The sequence below is a fragment of the Sipha flava genome, unplaced genomic scaffold, assembly GCF_003268045.1.
Source record: "Sipha flava isolate LNK unplaced genomic scaffold, YSA_version1 122_pilon_pilon, whole genome shotgun sequence".
NCBI lineage: Eukaryota > Metazoa > Arthropoda > Insecta > Hemiptera > Aphididae > Sipha > Sipha flava.
Window position 1 is genome coordinate 580,732 of NW_020271748.1, and position 15,161 is coordinate 595,892.

The following is a 15,161-nucleotide window of genomic DNA, read 5'->3' on the forward strand; positions in this document are numbered from 1 at the left end:
CAAGTTTATTTACATATAATGATAAAGATTCTTATGGTTTGAATATTGTTTGTAAACTTTTATATTAAATTATAATTTTTTAACTTTTTTTAATGGTTTTTACTGGAATTTGTATGTGTTTATTTTGAATTGAAGGAATCCTAGTAAACTTTTCTACTTATGTTTCGAGCAATACCCTTACAACTGCATGGACATGAGGGTGAGGTACATAAAACTGTGAATTATACGTGTAATGAAAACATTCGGCTACATTGGTAATTTTACAAAATTTAATAAATATGACAGTTTTTTTTTAATATTAAATAATTTTTAAAAAATACAATAAAAACCTTTGGTTTGATGAAATAATATAATCCCAAATACTTGGTGGAAATTGGCAGTGGTTTTTTAATGTAGTATTGTAGAAGGTAGTCAGAAAATAATAAATCTTCACAATGTGGACAAATTGATATTAATTTGTGAAATGCATCAACTACTTCTTTCGAGATTAGTAGTCCTTTATTCATAACTTATTACAGTCAATATGTGCATACTACAATATCAATTCTCTGTTCCTGCTAGTTTAACAGTTATTTGGTCATGCGTGATAAGCAAAGAAGATAAAAGAGTTGATATCATGTCATGCATACAATAATTCAAATATTTTTAGTCAGAACAAACGAGACGTGGTTTTTTTTATCCGACGGATCTTGACGTCATCGCTATTAAAATTGAATAGCCCATTGTATTATTCTCCCTGCATAGTTTCAAATGTAATACGATTGCCATAGAAGTTAGCAGCTTTTTCATTACAAAGTCACTTTTCGTAACTGCAAAAGACGATCATGTGTGTCCATGACGATTTTAATAATGTAAGCAGACAATAGCCCCACTTTTAATTAATGTTAAAAGAACGGGAACAATTTTAGTAGTAGTATACATATACGTAAGGGTAAATACTTGATTAAAATCCGTATACATTTATGTCAACATTGGTATAGATCTCGTAAGAGCAGTTATCTTCGACCGCAATTGTTTGGTCTAAAACAATATTACATTCGAACGATTCTATAGTGATTTGGTGAAATTAAAAATTAAATATATTAGAGTGAGAAAACGATGAAAGATTCCATATAGCCATATTAGGGTCGATGAGTGTTGTATGATCGTTAGGTATAATAAATTAATAATAGCAAAATTTTTTATCACAAGCCTGATGATCTTTCACATTTCCTAATTACAAAATTTCGAAAAATTGAATATACTACCTACAAAACGATGACATGCTGTTTTATGTGATCGGAAAAATATTAAGTTCGTTAATTATTATTTAAATCTGTTTAATACTATTTATACAATAAGGAAATTTGCATTTTATACTTTATGTATTGAGGACGAATATACCGTTTAACGACTCGTGCAGCAGTTAAATGACACAATGTTAATGACTTTGAAGAAAGTGATACTATATATTTTCAAAAATAGAACAAATATATAGTAGATATTCAATACACGCATAAATAATCCATATGTAGTCACCATTGTTAAGTAAAACTGCAATACATTTGAAAAATTTACTGTGAGTTCAAATTTGTTTTTACAAATATAAACTAAAACTATTTTGTTTATTTGAGTATAATATTTTTTTATCGATACAATATTTTATACTAATTTAATAAAATATAAACACTATGTTATAAGTTTGTTCTATAACATACAGTTTATTAATAGTTCGTTAAAATATTGAAATAATGTTATTTTTCATAGTTATTAATTATTTTTTTATATTTTAAAAGGTGCAATATAGTTTAAAAACAATAACGTAAGTATGACGTGTTATTTAGATCCAATTCTTCAACGGCCACGTTATTAAATTGTAACAATACAATCTCGTAGGTGACTATGGTTCCAGCAATCTTAATGGTACGGTTATCAAAAGGAAAACGAATTATTAAAAAATATCCTGGTAACGAATGTTAAAGTATTTTTACTGAAAAATATTTTATTCGACTAACCGTTAACATAAATGTCCTAGTTACCGAAAAAAAATTGCATCCAGTCAATGCTAATTCGTCAGATGTCACTTGAGTTAGAAATCTTGCCACCTGCGAAAAAAAAATTAACGCTTAATGAAAATCAATGTAGTATTAAGCAATTTAGAAATATTAAAATAACTAAAATAAACGTGTATTCATGTTACAATAGAAAAATAGCTTATCATAACATTTTAGTGTGTAAAAAAATAAATGTAAAACAACATTTTTCATACTATGTTCAAATTAGCATGTATTATTTTCACACTGTCATTAGTTTACGAAAATATACCACACTAGATGATGATTATAATATAAAATATGAGGGTTAGTTAAAATATTATAAAATTAATATCACCGGATGAGCCCCGAGTTGACTTTGTGATGATTTAATGTCTTAGCCGGTGACGATGCCGAGATATCGGTGGTGGCGAGGGGCGTAAATGCGATAAAAACAGTTGACGTATATTCAAAAATTGGCAAATGCGATCGAATGTGTAATACAACGACGTAGTAATAAAACAAAAAACCAAAACGGAACGCAGATGTACCCACCGCATCGACGCTCCAATCATTAATTGCGCGCGTGTTGTATTTTATTGAAAGAATATTAATTTTTATCCTAATTTATTTTATTCTATTTTCAATTTTCAATTATAATATCTATTGTTAACTCTCTACTCCAACACAAGCATTGCTTAAAGGAGTAGATTTATTAGTATATTTTATTTATTTATCTGTATGATGTAATGTATATTTGTCTAAAATAAATAAAATATATATATATATATATATATACACAGTCGACTCTCGGTAACTCGAACCTCGATAACTCGAAATTCTCAATACCTTGAATAATGAAAATTCCCCATCAAATAACAGTAACACTTAATGTTTAAATAATCTTGTTAACTCGAAAATTAATTTGAGTTTTCGATATCTCGAATTTTCTTATCCAAATTCAGTTCTAAAAATTGTTTATCAAGGCGATTATTTTTCAAATGTTTATCTAAAAAAACATTCATATTTAAAAGCTAATCTTGTACAGGTGGAAAACTTAGCAAAGAAAGAGTAACACTTTTGTTAGAGGCAAATATGTCGAGCACAGAAAAATTAAGACCACTTTTGATTGATAAGTCCAAAAAACCAAGATGTTGTAAACAAGTAAAATCATTACCATTAGATTATTATGCGAACAAAAAATCCTGGATGACATCTGAAATTTTTAATTTTTGGTTAATGAAATTAGATATAAAAAAAATGGTCACTGAGTAAAAAAAGTCTTACTTATTATTGATAATTGTACTGTAAACAATTTAACTTCAACTTTCAATGTTATTCAAGTGCAGTTTTTATATCTTAATATTAAGTTTGTATTACAACCATTAGACCAAGGCATAATAAATAATTTTAAAATATTTTACCGAAATTATTTATTTAAACCATTATGTATTTTAGAAAATATAATTTAGTACAATTTATTAATTAAACAAAAACAACTTTATACCGATTCTTTAAAAATAATAAAATATAAGTAGGAATGCAAGAAAACATATTTTTTTATTCCGTTAATGTAAAAATTAAATTATTTAAAAATAAAAGCATACTTTCTAAAAGTTTGTGATAACTCGACATTTTTAATAAGTCGAATTTTTATTTTTCCCCTTAAACGTCAAGTTACTGAGAGTCGACTGTATATAAATAAAAAAAAAAAATTAAACTTATTTAATTTATTTTTATTTATTTTTTATTTTTTTATACTAAAAGTGATATTAAAAGATCACCAATTATTTTAGTATGTAATGCGTGTTTTCGCTTTTTTTTCCAAAAAAAAGTTTTTAACGTAAATTATTATATAAGTGCGTTCAACCGTTAAATCTTTCTTCTATTCAAAACAGAACAGTTCGCTCATATTTTTATTATTCACATATGGACCCGGCCGAAACGCCAAGATACATAAAACGACTAACTTTAAAATATGTCACGCTCCGAATCCTCGCATTTCACATTTTCAGCGACTATGGTTCCACGCACTCCTTTGATGGACTCGAAATCGGTGTATTACGATCCGGAACACACTCGAGTCCTTGCGTTCGATAATTCAGCACTTTTCAAAGTTCCTGTTGTTAATATTTCATACGGTTTTTTTTTTTTTTATCCCGCTTGCCTTTCGTATATTTATTCTGTGCTTTAGCGATTAATGAACTAACTTAATACTTTTAAACATAAATAATTACCTCGACTCCGTAACTTTCTGTTGGCACGGAAAACAAAACTGTTTTCGGTTTTTTACTCTGGTCGTTTATGGAGGCGGCAAACAATGATACTGCGGACGTTCTTCCAACCAGGTACGTGAACAAAAACACAAAACAAAATGCCTCCCAAAAAGTGTGCATAGGTCTGAAAACACATCCATCACCAGTAACAAATGATTTCTGTTTAAAGAGAAAAAACAAATCGATTGTTTGCACTTACTTCAGACTGTTCAGTAATTGTAAGCACATGAAATACACATTGTGAGCAAATGATAATAATAACACTGGTGATAAAAACTCGTCAAAATCTTGAGACAACAACGCTAAACGATTGTACATCTCTCTAGTTTTTCGCCAATATGCACTTGGAACAACCTAAAATTGAAATTTGTTCACATTTTTATGGAATTCATAATGTAGGTATGAGAAATGAAAATAAAACCATGCTCCATTTGATTCGATTACTTCACGATTTTTCTAAGGATTTTGTATTTATTTTTTATTTTTTATACTAACTTTTCCTTTGACGCTTGCCAGTTTTTGATTGAGCTGTTTGAACTTGTCAGACAGCGCACACGATAGTAAGATGATCAATAAATCCATATAGTTCCAAGCACAAATAAGTATCAAATTCAAAAACTCTAAAGGTAAACTAATAAATATTGAATAACTCATGAAAATAAATATCTGTTGAAACTTCAAGGAAAAGTATGATCGAAAAATATCCAAACCACCCTTCGAACAAGGAAGTGTTTTCAGTACACCCGATAAAACTATTGACAAATATTCAACTGTAAACCAAATAAATTTAAACGTTGTTAGGATACTACTATATTTAAGAAAAACAGAAAAGCTATGTATTTTTTAGTAACTAGAAGCTATTAAAACAGTCTAAGATATTTTAGGTTCATTCGATCAATTATTACTCGCACTATTTATTAAAATATATTATGTAGAAAAATATTCAAAATATTTACATTTTTTTATCTATATTTTGACAAAAATATTTTAATGTTATACGTACCTATGGAAAGGAACATGATAATACTTGTAATCATTTTAAACTTATAAGCAGTCTTAGGAGGGTTTCTTAATCGTCTCATTTCGCGTTCCATTAGCTCCCATTTAGCCATAAATTGTGGCCATTCCCTCGCCAAATGCACAAATAAAATATAAATTACCAGCGAACCTCCATAAAATAGTACTTCACCTGTGAGTAAAAAAAAAACCCACACACACGTATATACATACACTAGATACATTCATTATTTACTAAACAAAATTTAAATAACAATTTTTATAGTAAAAAGAATAATATATTATGGTAAATAAGATATTCTAATTGTTAGATATTAGTCTCACTTTCTTTCCCATGCTTAAATCGGTTTCGTTAAAATTTTATTTATATAAAATAGTATTAAGCAATATAATATATAACTAGATATATAATTTTTAATAATTGTCAAATTAGTCAATCAAATCAATAGCACAATTCGTAAACTTTTATATTTTATATTGTAAATAATCATGTATTTACACATGTCCAAATATGTATTATATAATAATTGTTGGCATTTTTCTACATTCAATCGAAAATAAATTATAAACTTTACCTATGCTTTCATAAGTTAGTCCATTGTGCCATATCCTGAGTGTTGAAAACGTAACGACTACAAAACACGAAGATAATGCAACGAACAAATAACCAACTGACCAATTGAACCAGTTAAAACTAAAAACATAAAATTATCACCAGATGGCTTAAACAAAATGCATTTCACAGTACAATATACGAGCAAACAGAAATGTTTAGACGCTTTTGAATCCCGTGTTACCATACGACTTGATACATTGTTAACATATCTTTGCCATATGCGCCGTACCCAGAATTATTTATGTGACAAACTCAAATTTTACTCACACTAAATAACTAGTGTTCGGGCCATTAAAGCCCTGCACTGGCAAAAGAGCGATGCAATGCCCTAGTTTGATTATCGGAGCAATGGATCTGAGTAAAGAATCCTTATCGCTAACTATGTCCTTCCGTATGTTATCTTCCAAGGCTTTGATTCTCACGTAGTTTACTGGCATACCAAGGTCGTCTTGAATTTCAAACTCTGGGCGAACAAACATTTATCTGGTTTAATTGAATTATTAATACAAGAAATACAATATTAATATTATTTATATACTTGTTCATATTATATTAAAATATTAAAACAAAATAATCTCATAGCATAAAGGAAAAATTAAAACTAATGTGATTAAATTTATATACACTGTATTACGTTCAATAGAAACAAAGAAAATCTCCTATTCGCGGTTGATTACAATTAATTTTACTTTGATTTTATTTTAAACCTCGTACTAAATATGACTCTATATATTATTAACGAACTTTGATGCCGGTCTAATTCGGACTTGCTATAGTAACTATCTTCGAGGTAAACAGGTCCCACGTTTTTGAAGGACATCGAACACTTTATTGCCTTTAAAACGGACTTCGTCACTAAAACTGAAAAATTACCGAACGATAAAAATCGGGCACGGCCGCCGATTCTCGTGTAAAACTGCGTACTAAATGTTCCCCTGTAGGTTAAGTGTTCTCCGAGATGTTATCGGACACGCGAAAAACATGTCATTTTCGAGAATTTTATTACTATAATTACTGACGTTTTAAAACAACGATGGGTACATTTATTTTTATTTTTTGTATCTACCAAATGACAATCACTTTACAGAAAATATATACTTTCCGTTTATGTGCACACATTTTGATTAATCTATTTTAATTTTTTTTTTTTTCGTTTTTTTCCAAAAATTTAAACAAAATAAATATAGTTATTCACAAAAATGTATATAATTTTGTAGTTGGACATTTTTTTATGGTTTATATATGTCAGTAGTAAAAAAAAATTATTATATGAGTATAATTATGGTTTTTATTTATTTAAATGTTAAAATACTCGGTACAGCTATAATATTATCAATATTTAATACCTAAATATATAATTGGGTACAAACTCTAATCATTTTTTTTTTTTTTTTATAGTGTTATGAATTATCTATTTAAATAAACTGTACAAACATAAAACTTTGTGTGGGCCAATCGATTTCGTTCTTGCGTTCTACTGTATATGTGTAAACATGATATATTGATACCATATATAATGTAATATAATATAATGTAATTATGATATTATTAAATGTATGATATGTTTAAAAGGGCGATGCCTATTTCTACAAAAAGTAGACCTTTCTCTTTTTCACAAATATCCGTTTCCACCAAAAGTGTATCATTCCCTTTTCCACCAATATCCGTTTCCACCAAATGAGATATTGACTACGTTTTTACCAAAAAATTGTATACTACACTTAAATTAAAAGCACAGAAATAACTTAATTTAACATATACTATTAATTCAATAAATGTAAAGTCATTGTATAATATATACAATATAGGTTGGAAAATATTAAATTTTATTCATAAAAATGGTCAGATATAAAAAGGTGAAAAAAATGATATATCATGGTATATTATACCTTAGTTACCGATGTAAATTATAACTATATATATATAATTAGTTGATATTTGTTAACTGATCCAATAAAAAATTTAAAGTTGTTTAGTTCTAGTGTTTTATTACCACGTTTACTTCGATAACTTTAGTCATAATAGAATTATAAATTTTAAAATTTACGTTTTATTTTAACACACACACAATTGTAATGCATTATTTCAACTATGTCATCTTTTCACTTGTTCATTAAGTATTTGATTATTTAGATATTATCATAGTTAATGTTATGAGTACATGTATAAGTACAATAACGGTTTAACATACAATTAAATACAATAAATGTACACTATACATTGATTATATTGTGTGTATATTTATATATATTTTACATCAATCCGAAAAACACATGAAAAGTATAGGTATTCTATCTTATTTGGTGGAAAAGGGAAAGATATACTTTTAGTGGAAATGTGTTACGCCCGTTTAAAATGCATAGTCCTTACTTTTTTCTGATCAAAAATGATATAACATACATATTATGTACAAAAATACGTTGAACGAAAATAATGCATATAGTTAAAAATTGAATCTATACTGCGGTTTTGTTGTGTTGTGTTGCGGTTATGTTGACCAACTCTCCAGTCACTTGTAGCTTTGTTAAATTCAAACATTTAAAAGCCATATTTTGTTCAAAATTCCTTTTTCAATATCCACTATTTTCTACACTTTATAATTTAACTACAAGTACCAAAGGAAAAGCTTTAATTGCATTATTTATCTATATGATAGGCTTCTAGAATACTTATTGAAAGATAAAACTAAAGGTGTCGCTTAAGTACCATAGAAATAATTCATTATAGTTAATTTTTACTTATTTCAATTAAAATTAAATAACACTTTGTTTTTCTAAACACGTTTATCTTTAATTTTATTTTTAACGTACCTATTTATAAATCATAATATAATAAACTATATAAATCTAACATTCTAATGTTCTTTTAATAAGAATAATTTACTTATAGCGATTAAGATTTAAAAATATATAATGTATATCAAACATAATAAACATATCTAAAGCTCATAAATAATAATCATAGAGTAATAATATATATATTATATAATTATAATAAAAACAACAGTTCATTGCAGACGATGAGGAGACAATGTTATGTGTTCGAAAATGATACGTTCGAATAATAAAATGTATTGTTAAAAAAAACATATTCATATTAATTATTTAAATTTTTTTAATAAAAAAATGTTTGTATAAATGTACATATAGTCAAGTTAAAAGATAAAAACTCAATGTTATTTTGATTACTATTTTTTAAATCTCAAAACAGCATTTTTATTTATTTCTTCGTGTTGTTTTCGGGATACCTTAATTTTTTTTTGAATTCTTCTTTGAATAAATTATTCAATTCAGCTTCCGTTCTGGTTCTGCATTTTTTAAAGAAGTGTTATAAATTTATATGCACCTAGATATCAACCTAATAAAATATTTTACTATGAAATATTAAATTTATACATTCCATCAATTTGAAAATTACCTAATTAAACGACTATGATAAGATTCATTGATATTAGTAATGCGGGGTAATTCATTTTTAATCCGTTGAGCTACTAACCATAGTTCTAGCGGATATAAATGGAGTTTTACTTTTGGATTTTTTCCGCGGAGTCTTACTGATACATCAGTAACATGCATTGTTTCAAAGTAATATATTAATTTTTGTTCCATTTCATCATTCGGGAATTCAGTTTTAAGCTGTTTCCAACTTTCGTTGACCTAAATAAATAATAAATATATATTTTTAAAAAATATTTAACTTATTCAGCTTTATATATTAATATATTTATTCACTTTCGAGGTGTTTACTTTGGAAATTTGAAGGAAAGTCAATATTGGTGAATGTCGACAAAGTAAGTTGAAGTTTCGATCTTACATATACTTAGTCGTTAATCTTTTTTTTTTGTATGTGACGATTAATATTTTCCATAACGTGAAAAAAATGCAGGATGCATTGAAAATAAAAAAATGTCATTGATGTAATTGATAGCAGTAATTTCAAAATCAGTTATAATTTCAATATCGTTATTATCTTTAATAGTAATATTATGTTTACTAGCAAAATCATTAAGAGCTGTAACCATTAGTTATATGAATTTTCAGTTTGATTTGTTATAAGGGATAACACTAAAGTTAAACATATCTGGTCGTTTCCTTTCTCAATAGATTTATGTTCCGTCTGCAAGCCAAAATTGTAATTCGCTTAAACACAATCAATTTTGAACTATTGTAAAAATAATAATTTTATTGTTTTTATTGTAAATGTCCTTAATTAAAAAAATCTTGAGCAGAAATCGTTTTGTTTAAAATTCAAGAGGAGGTTTGAAATGTTCAACTCAAGATGGTTTGATTAATTTACCTTTCCTCTGTCTTTTGTAAGTTGTTTTGAATCAAAACTTTTGATGCATTTTTACAGTACCAATAGTACACATTTTCATTATCTCGTTTACGAAAATTATTTTTACTCAACATAAATTCATATTTATTTACAAATAAAATATTTTTCTAATCTTTAGTAGACATTTTTTAGTACATGTCGATATATTTGTTCGCTATTTTGTTTAGTCCGACAATCGGGAATGTTCTGCAGCAGTTGGTATGATACAGAAACCCATATTATTTTATAGGTATACGAAATCATAACGAGTAGATTGAATTTATTGCTCTGTATCAGGTACTATATTAATACGTCTAACCGTTATTTCCTGTTTTTGAATAAAGATTTATTCGATCAAAAATATATGTACGATTTAAAATTCTGTATTTAAATAATTATTATATTAACTAATGTTTTAACATTAGATATTCAACATATTTTATTCGAATACATCATTTTCAAACACATAACCCAAAACTATTACATTCTACTATTTTAAATCTATAGAACACAGTTTGAATTATCTTGAATATAAATTATGACATATAATTTTATGAAAAATGTATTATGTAGATTTAATTTACGATAAATTTTACTAGTATGTTTCTTATTTCTTATGACTTATTTTATACAATAAAAATAAAACAATAAATAGTCATATTACTGCAGATAATATTATCTTGTGTTAATGTTGCACAATTTTTAAATATCTTATCATAAAATATACAGATAAAATTATTAAGGACAATGGTTGAGAGTGCTGTTTTCATCAATCACTTCATTGGTCACACTATTAAATTGTATTAACACAATCTCATAAGTAACTATGGTTCCAGCAACCTATATAAATTCAGTATAGTTGCTAAGTTGCTAATTAAAACGTTACTGAACAATCTGTGATATAAAAAGTAGATAATGAACATAACTAACCGTTAACATTAAAGTTCTGGTGACTGAAAAGAAATTACACCCAGTCAATGCTAATTCATCAGCTGTTACTTGTGTTAGAAATCTCGCTACCTATGAAACATAAAAAAATTAAGAAATAAATAAATTATCAACACATATTAAATACTATAAATTCCCAATATATTTCTATAATTCTTAAAGTTAATAATATATTCATTAGTTAATCACTACTTATTGAGATATAACATGGTAAAATCACCATTAAATGTATAACCTAAATATTTAACTACTGAATACTTATATACCTAACCTAACTTTTACATTATCCTCCTAGACATAAATTATCTATTATTGTGTAATTTCAAAACTCCCAAACACTTATCCATAAACCAAATCATTTCACAAAATGTAGCGGGAAAATCGAATGGGATAGAAGAATATAAATTGTTAAAACCTATATTTGCAATAGCTAAGTGCACTTATTATAATTGTGGATAGTCTACATTACAGCTAGGCACGGAGTTCAAACATTGTCGAGCACTAAGATGCGGATAAAATCAGTTAAATATTATATAAAAAAAAAGGTTTTAAATATCGAATGTCCTCGTGATTGTCTGGCACCAGGTACAGTCGAAGAAACCGAAACTCCTATAAATGCATGATAAAATTAAATTTAATCAATATTTTTAAAAAAACAAAAATAATTATATATTTATTTACACCCTTTGTGCGCGTCATATTTTATTTGAAAATATTGTCTTAATAAAACGTTCAGAATTTATATCTGAAATACCATACACAAACTAGTGATGGGAATTATTCGACTATTTGAATATCGAATGATTCCCATCACTAACACAAACATTCTAAACGTAATTATACACTTTTAAACATTTTTTTTTGCTTATTTTATATTTTATTTAGTTACCACACAATGATATATACTTTGGTTTACCTCCACTCCGTAGCTTTCAGTCGGCACAGAGAATAGAACTCCTTTAGGTTTTTTACTTTGATCGTTTATTGAAGCTGCATATAATGATACAGCACAAGTCCTTCCAACGAGATATGTGAAGGAAAATACAAAATATATGGCCTCCCAAACGTTATGCATTGGTCTGAAAACCAGTCACAATAGTTAAAATTGATTAATCATCACAATCACAATATCGCATTGCTTACTTCAAACTGTTTAGAAGCTGTAAGCAAATAAAGTACAAATTATTTGCAAACGATAATAAAATAACTGGTGATAAAAAATTCATCAAAGTCTCGAGTTAACGATGCTAACAGATTATATGTCTCTCTTGACTTTCTCCAATACGTACTTGGAAGTACCTAAATATTTAGTTTTTATAACATAATATTTTCTATTATAATGTTATTATTATATTATATTTTATATCATATGATATTTTTATAGAAATAATAAATACATTAATACACTACATGTGTATCGTATATTATCCGTCAAACACTAATAATATGAAATTAATAACTCAATGCATTTTTTCAATTTAATTTTTTTTAAAGAATAAAAAATGCGTTAACTTATGAAATATCTATAAACTAAATTAAAGAAAAATTTAAGTTATACAAAAAAAAAAAAAAAATAATAAAAACAATGTAAGAAAGTCGAACGTCAATTTTTCTTGATTTACACAACAAACATATATACAAAAAAAGAAAAAAAACTAAATACGTTTAAAATATTGATAATTTATAAAATATACATATATATTAATTATAATTGTTCAATAAAATATAAAAACTGATTATATGATGATCATTATTTATAGTATTTTTTTTTATTTATTTTTTTTTATTTTGCCTTTATTCGCACATTACAGCAAAAATTATAGTATTTTATTTTAACGAATTCAGTTATTTTTTTTGATACCATTTATAAAAACAATGAACAAATTATGTTTCAATCCATCATGATTGTAAAAATAATTAAAACTCCTTATTAAAATGTATACTAACTTTTCCTTTGACAATAGCCAATTTCTGGTTGAGCTGTTTAAATTTATCTGACAGTGCACAAGATAATATGATAATAAATAAATCCATATAATTCCAAGCACAAGCAAGTATAAGATTTAGGAATCCCAAAGGTAAAGCTATTACAAGGGAGTAATCTATAAATGAAAATACTTGACGAAAAGACATGGAAAAATAAGCTCTAAAAATATCCAGTCCCCCTGTCGAACAAGGAATTGCTTTCATTATTCCAGTTAATACAGAAGCCAAGTGTTCAACTGTAACATAAAAATAAAATATATTTAAATAAAACGATAAAAATATAACAAATTATTATCTAAAACATTGTTTGATTGCTCGTACATGAAATTCGTATCATAATTAATATTTGAAATAGTAACGAATAGTTATGACCATATTAAATGTCACATACTTATCGCAAGTAACATTATGATACAAGTTAAAATTTTGAACTTTAAGGCAGTGTTAGAAAGGTAACCAAAATGCCTCATTTCTCGTTCCATTAGTTCCCATTTTGCCATGACTTTTGGCCATTCTCTTGCCAAATGGATAAATAGAATGTATATCACCAGTGAGCTACCGAAAAACATTATTTCGCCTGTTATAAATAAAATAATACATATCTTATAGTAAATTATGTTGTGTATGAAATCCAATGAAAAATTGAAAAAAATAAGTAAAAGAAAGTATAATCTTCGTAGGTACCTGTACTGTAATACGTCAGTCCTGTTTGGTATATTTTCAGCAGTGAAAAAGAAAGGATCAAAAGGGATAAGGATAATACTACGAACACGTATATGACCGGACAGCTGAACCAATTGACACTAAAAATGACGTAAAAGATTTCAATGTATTTCATTTTTTAGTAATATTTATTTATAACGCACACTAAAAAACTGGTGTTCTGTCCTTTTATGCCTTGTACCGGCAACAGGGCGAAAAAATGCGCCAGAATTAGCACCGGAGTAATGGCTCTGTGCAACGAATTCTTATCGCTAACAATGTCCTTCCGTATACCGTCTTCTAAATCTTGAATTCGTACATAGTTCACCGGCATTCCAAGATCGTCTTGTATCTCAAATCCTGTGCCGAATCACATTGCAAATAAAACATAATATCGTACGGCGCTATAGTGTTCTCGTATCTACTATCGGTACGATAATATCGTTTACGACATCAAGTTTTCTGTGCAAATCTTGCTTGGGTGCGAAATAAGCGTGTCGATGTACACACAAGATTATAGTACGATGATGTTTTGGGTAAATCGCGATGGAGCATCTCAGTTGGGTCCCGAGTACTAGGTACTACACTAGTTGGTTCCCGGATTGTTATAGGTACTACACTAGTTGGATCCCGGATTTTTATATGTACTACACTAATTGGGTCCTGAATTATTTTAGGTATTACATTAGTTCCTGAATATTTTTGGTAAGTACTACATTATACTAACATTTTTCTTCTCATTTTAACAGAATTAGAACTGTCTATGATCTATTTAGTCCACAGGCATGGTGAAAAATGTTTTTTATAGTTTTTTTTATATAGTTTCTTTTTCATTCAAATATAAATTATTAGAATTGTATTGGTAAAAATATTAAAAATATTGAAATTGTATTAATATTATTTTATAACATTTTTAATTATTAAAATACGAGTATTTTTATTATCATAGAGAGTCCTAAATGTATTAAAATGGGAAGGAAAATGTTAGTATAATGCAGTACTTACCAAAAAATATTCAGTAACTAGTGTATACCTAAAATGATTCAGGACCCAAACAATGTAGTAATTTTAAATTCAGGACCCAATTCGGATACAACCAACCGCAAAAGGAGGAAAATAAATAATTACTTTTATGCGCTTTGCTGTCGTCCGGGTTCGAACCCGAGTCGTTGAACGGGTGGTGTAAGATCTGCTGTTCGTGTCCGGATCCGTTGAAATCGCGGCTCTTCAGGTAAACGGGAACCGTGGGTTTCAGGTCGGACATGGTGAACGCTCAAGTCGCGTTAGGAA

The 15,161-nt window shown here is 27.3% G+C and overlaps 1 protein-coding gene across 1 annotated transcript; it reads right to left on the reverse strand.

Annotated features, from left to right (window-relative positions):
- Window positions 1-1,780: 1,780 nt before the first annotated feature.
- LOC112694066 lies at window positions 1,781-15,153 on the reverse strand. The gene is given in 21 exon segments (XM_025569412.1): window positions 1,781-1,895; window positions 1,995-2,084; window positions 4,250-4,412; window positions 4,488-4,642; window positions 4,784-5,058; window positions 5,292-5,477; window positions 5,881-5,999; window positions 6,189-6,384; window positions 6,666-6,856; window positions 9,339-9,577; window positions 10,218-10,228; window positions 10,982-11,075; window positions 11,166-11,255; window positions 12,100-12,262; window positions 12,327-12,415; window positions 12,417-12,482; window positions 13,131-13,405; window positions 13,561-13,746; window positions 13,854-13,972; window positions 14,036-14,231; window positions 15,000-15,153. Coding segments are annotated over 21 exon segments (3,147 nt in total). The 5' UTR covers window positions 15,136-15,153; the 3' UTR covers window positions 1,781-1,787.
- Window positions 15,154-15,161: the final 8 nt, after the last annotated feature.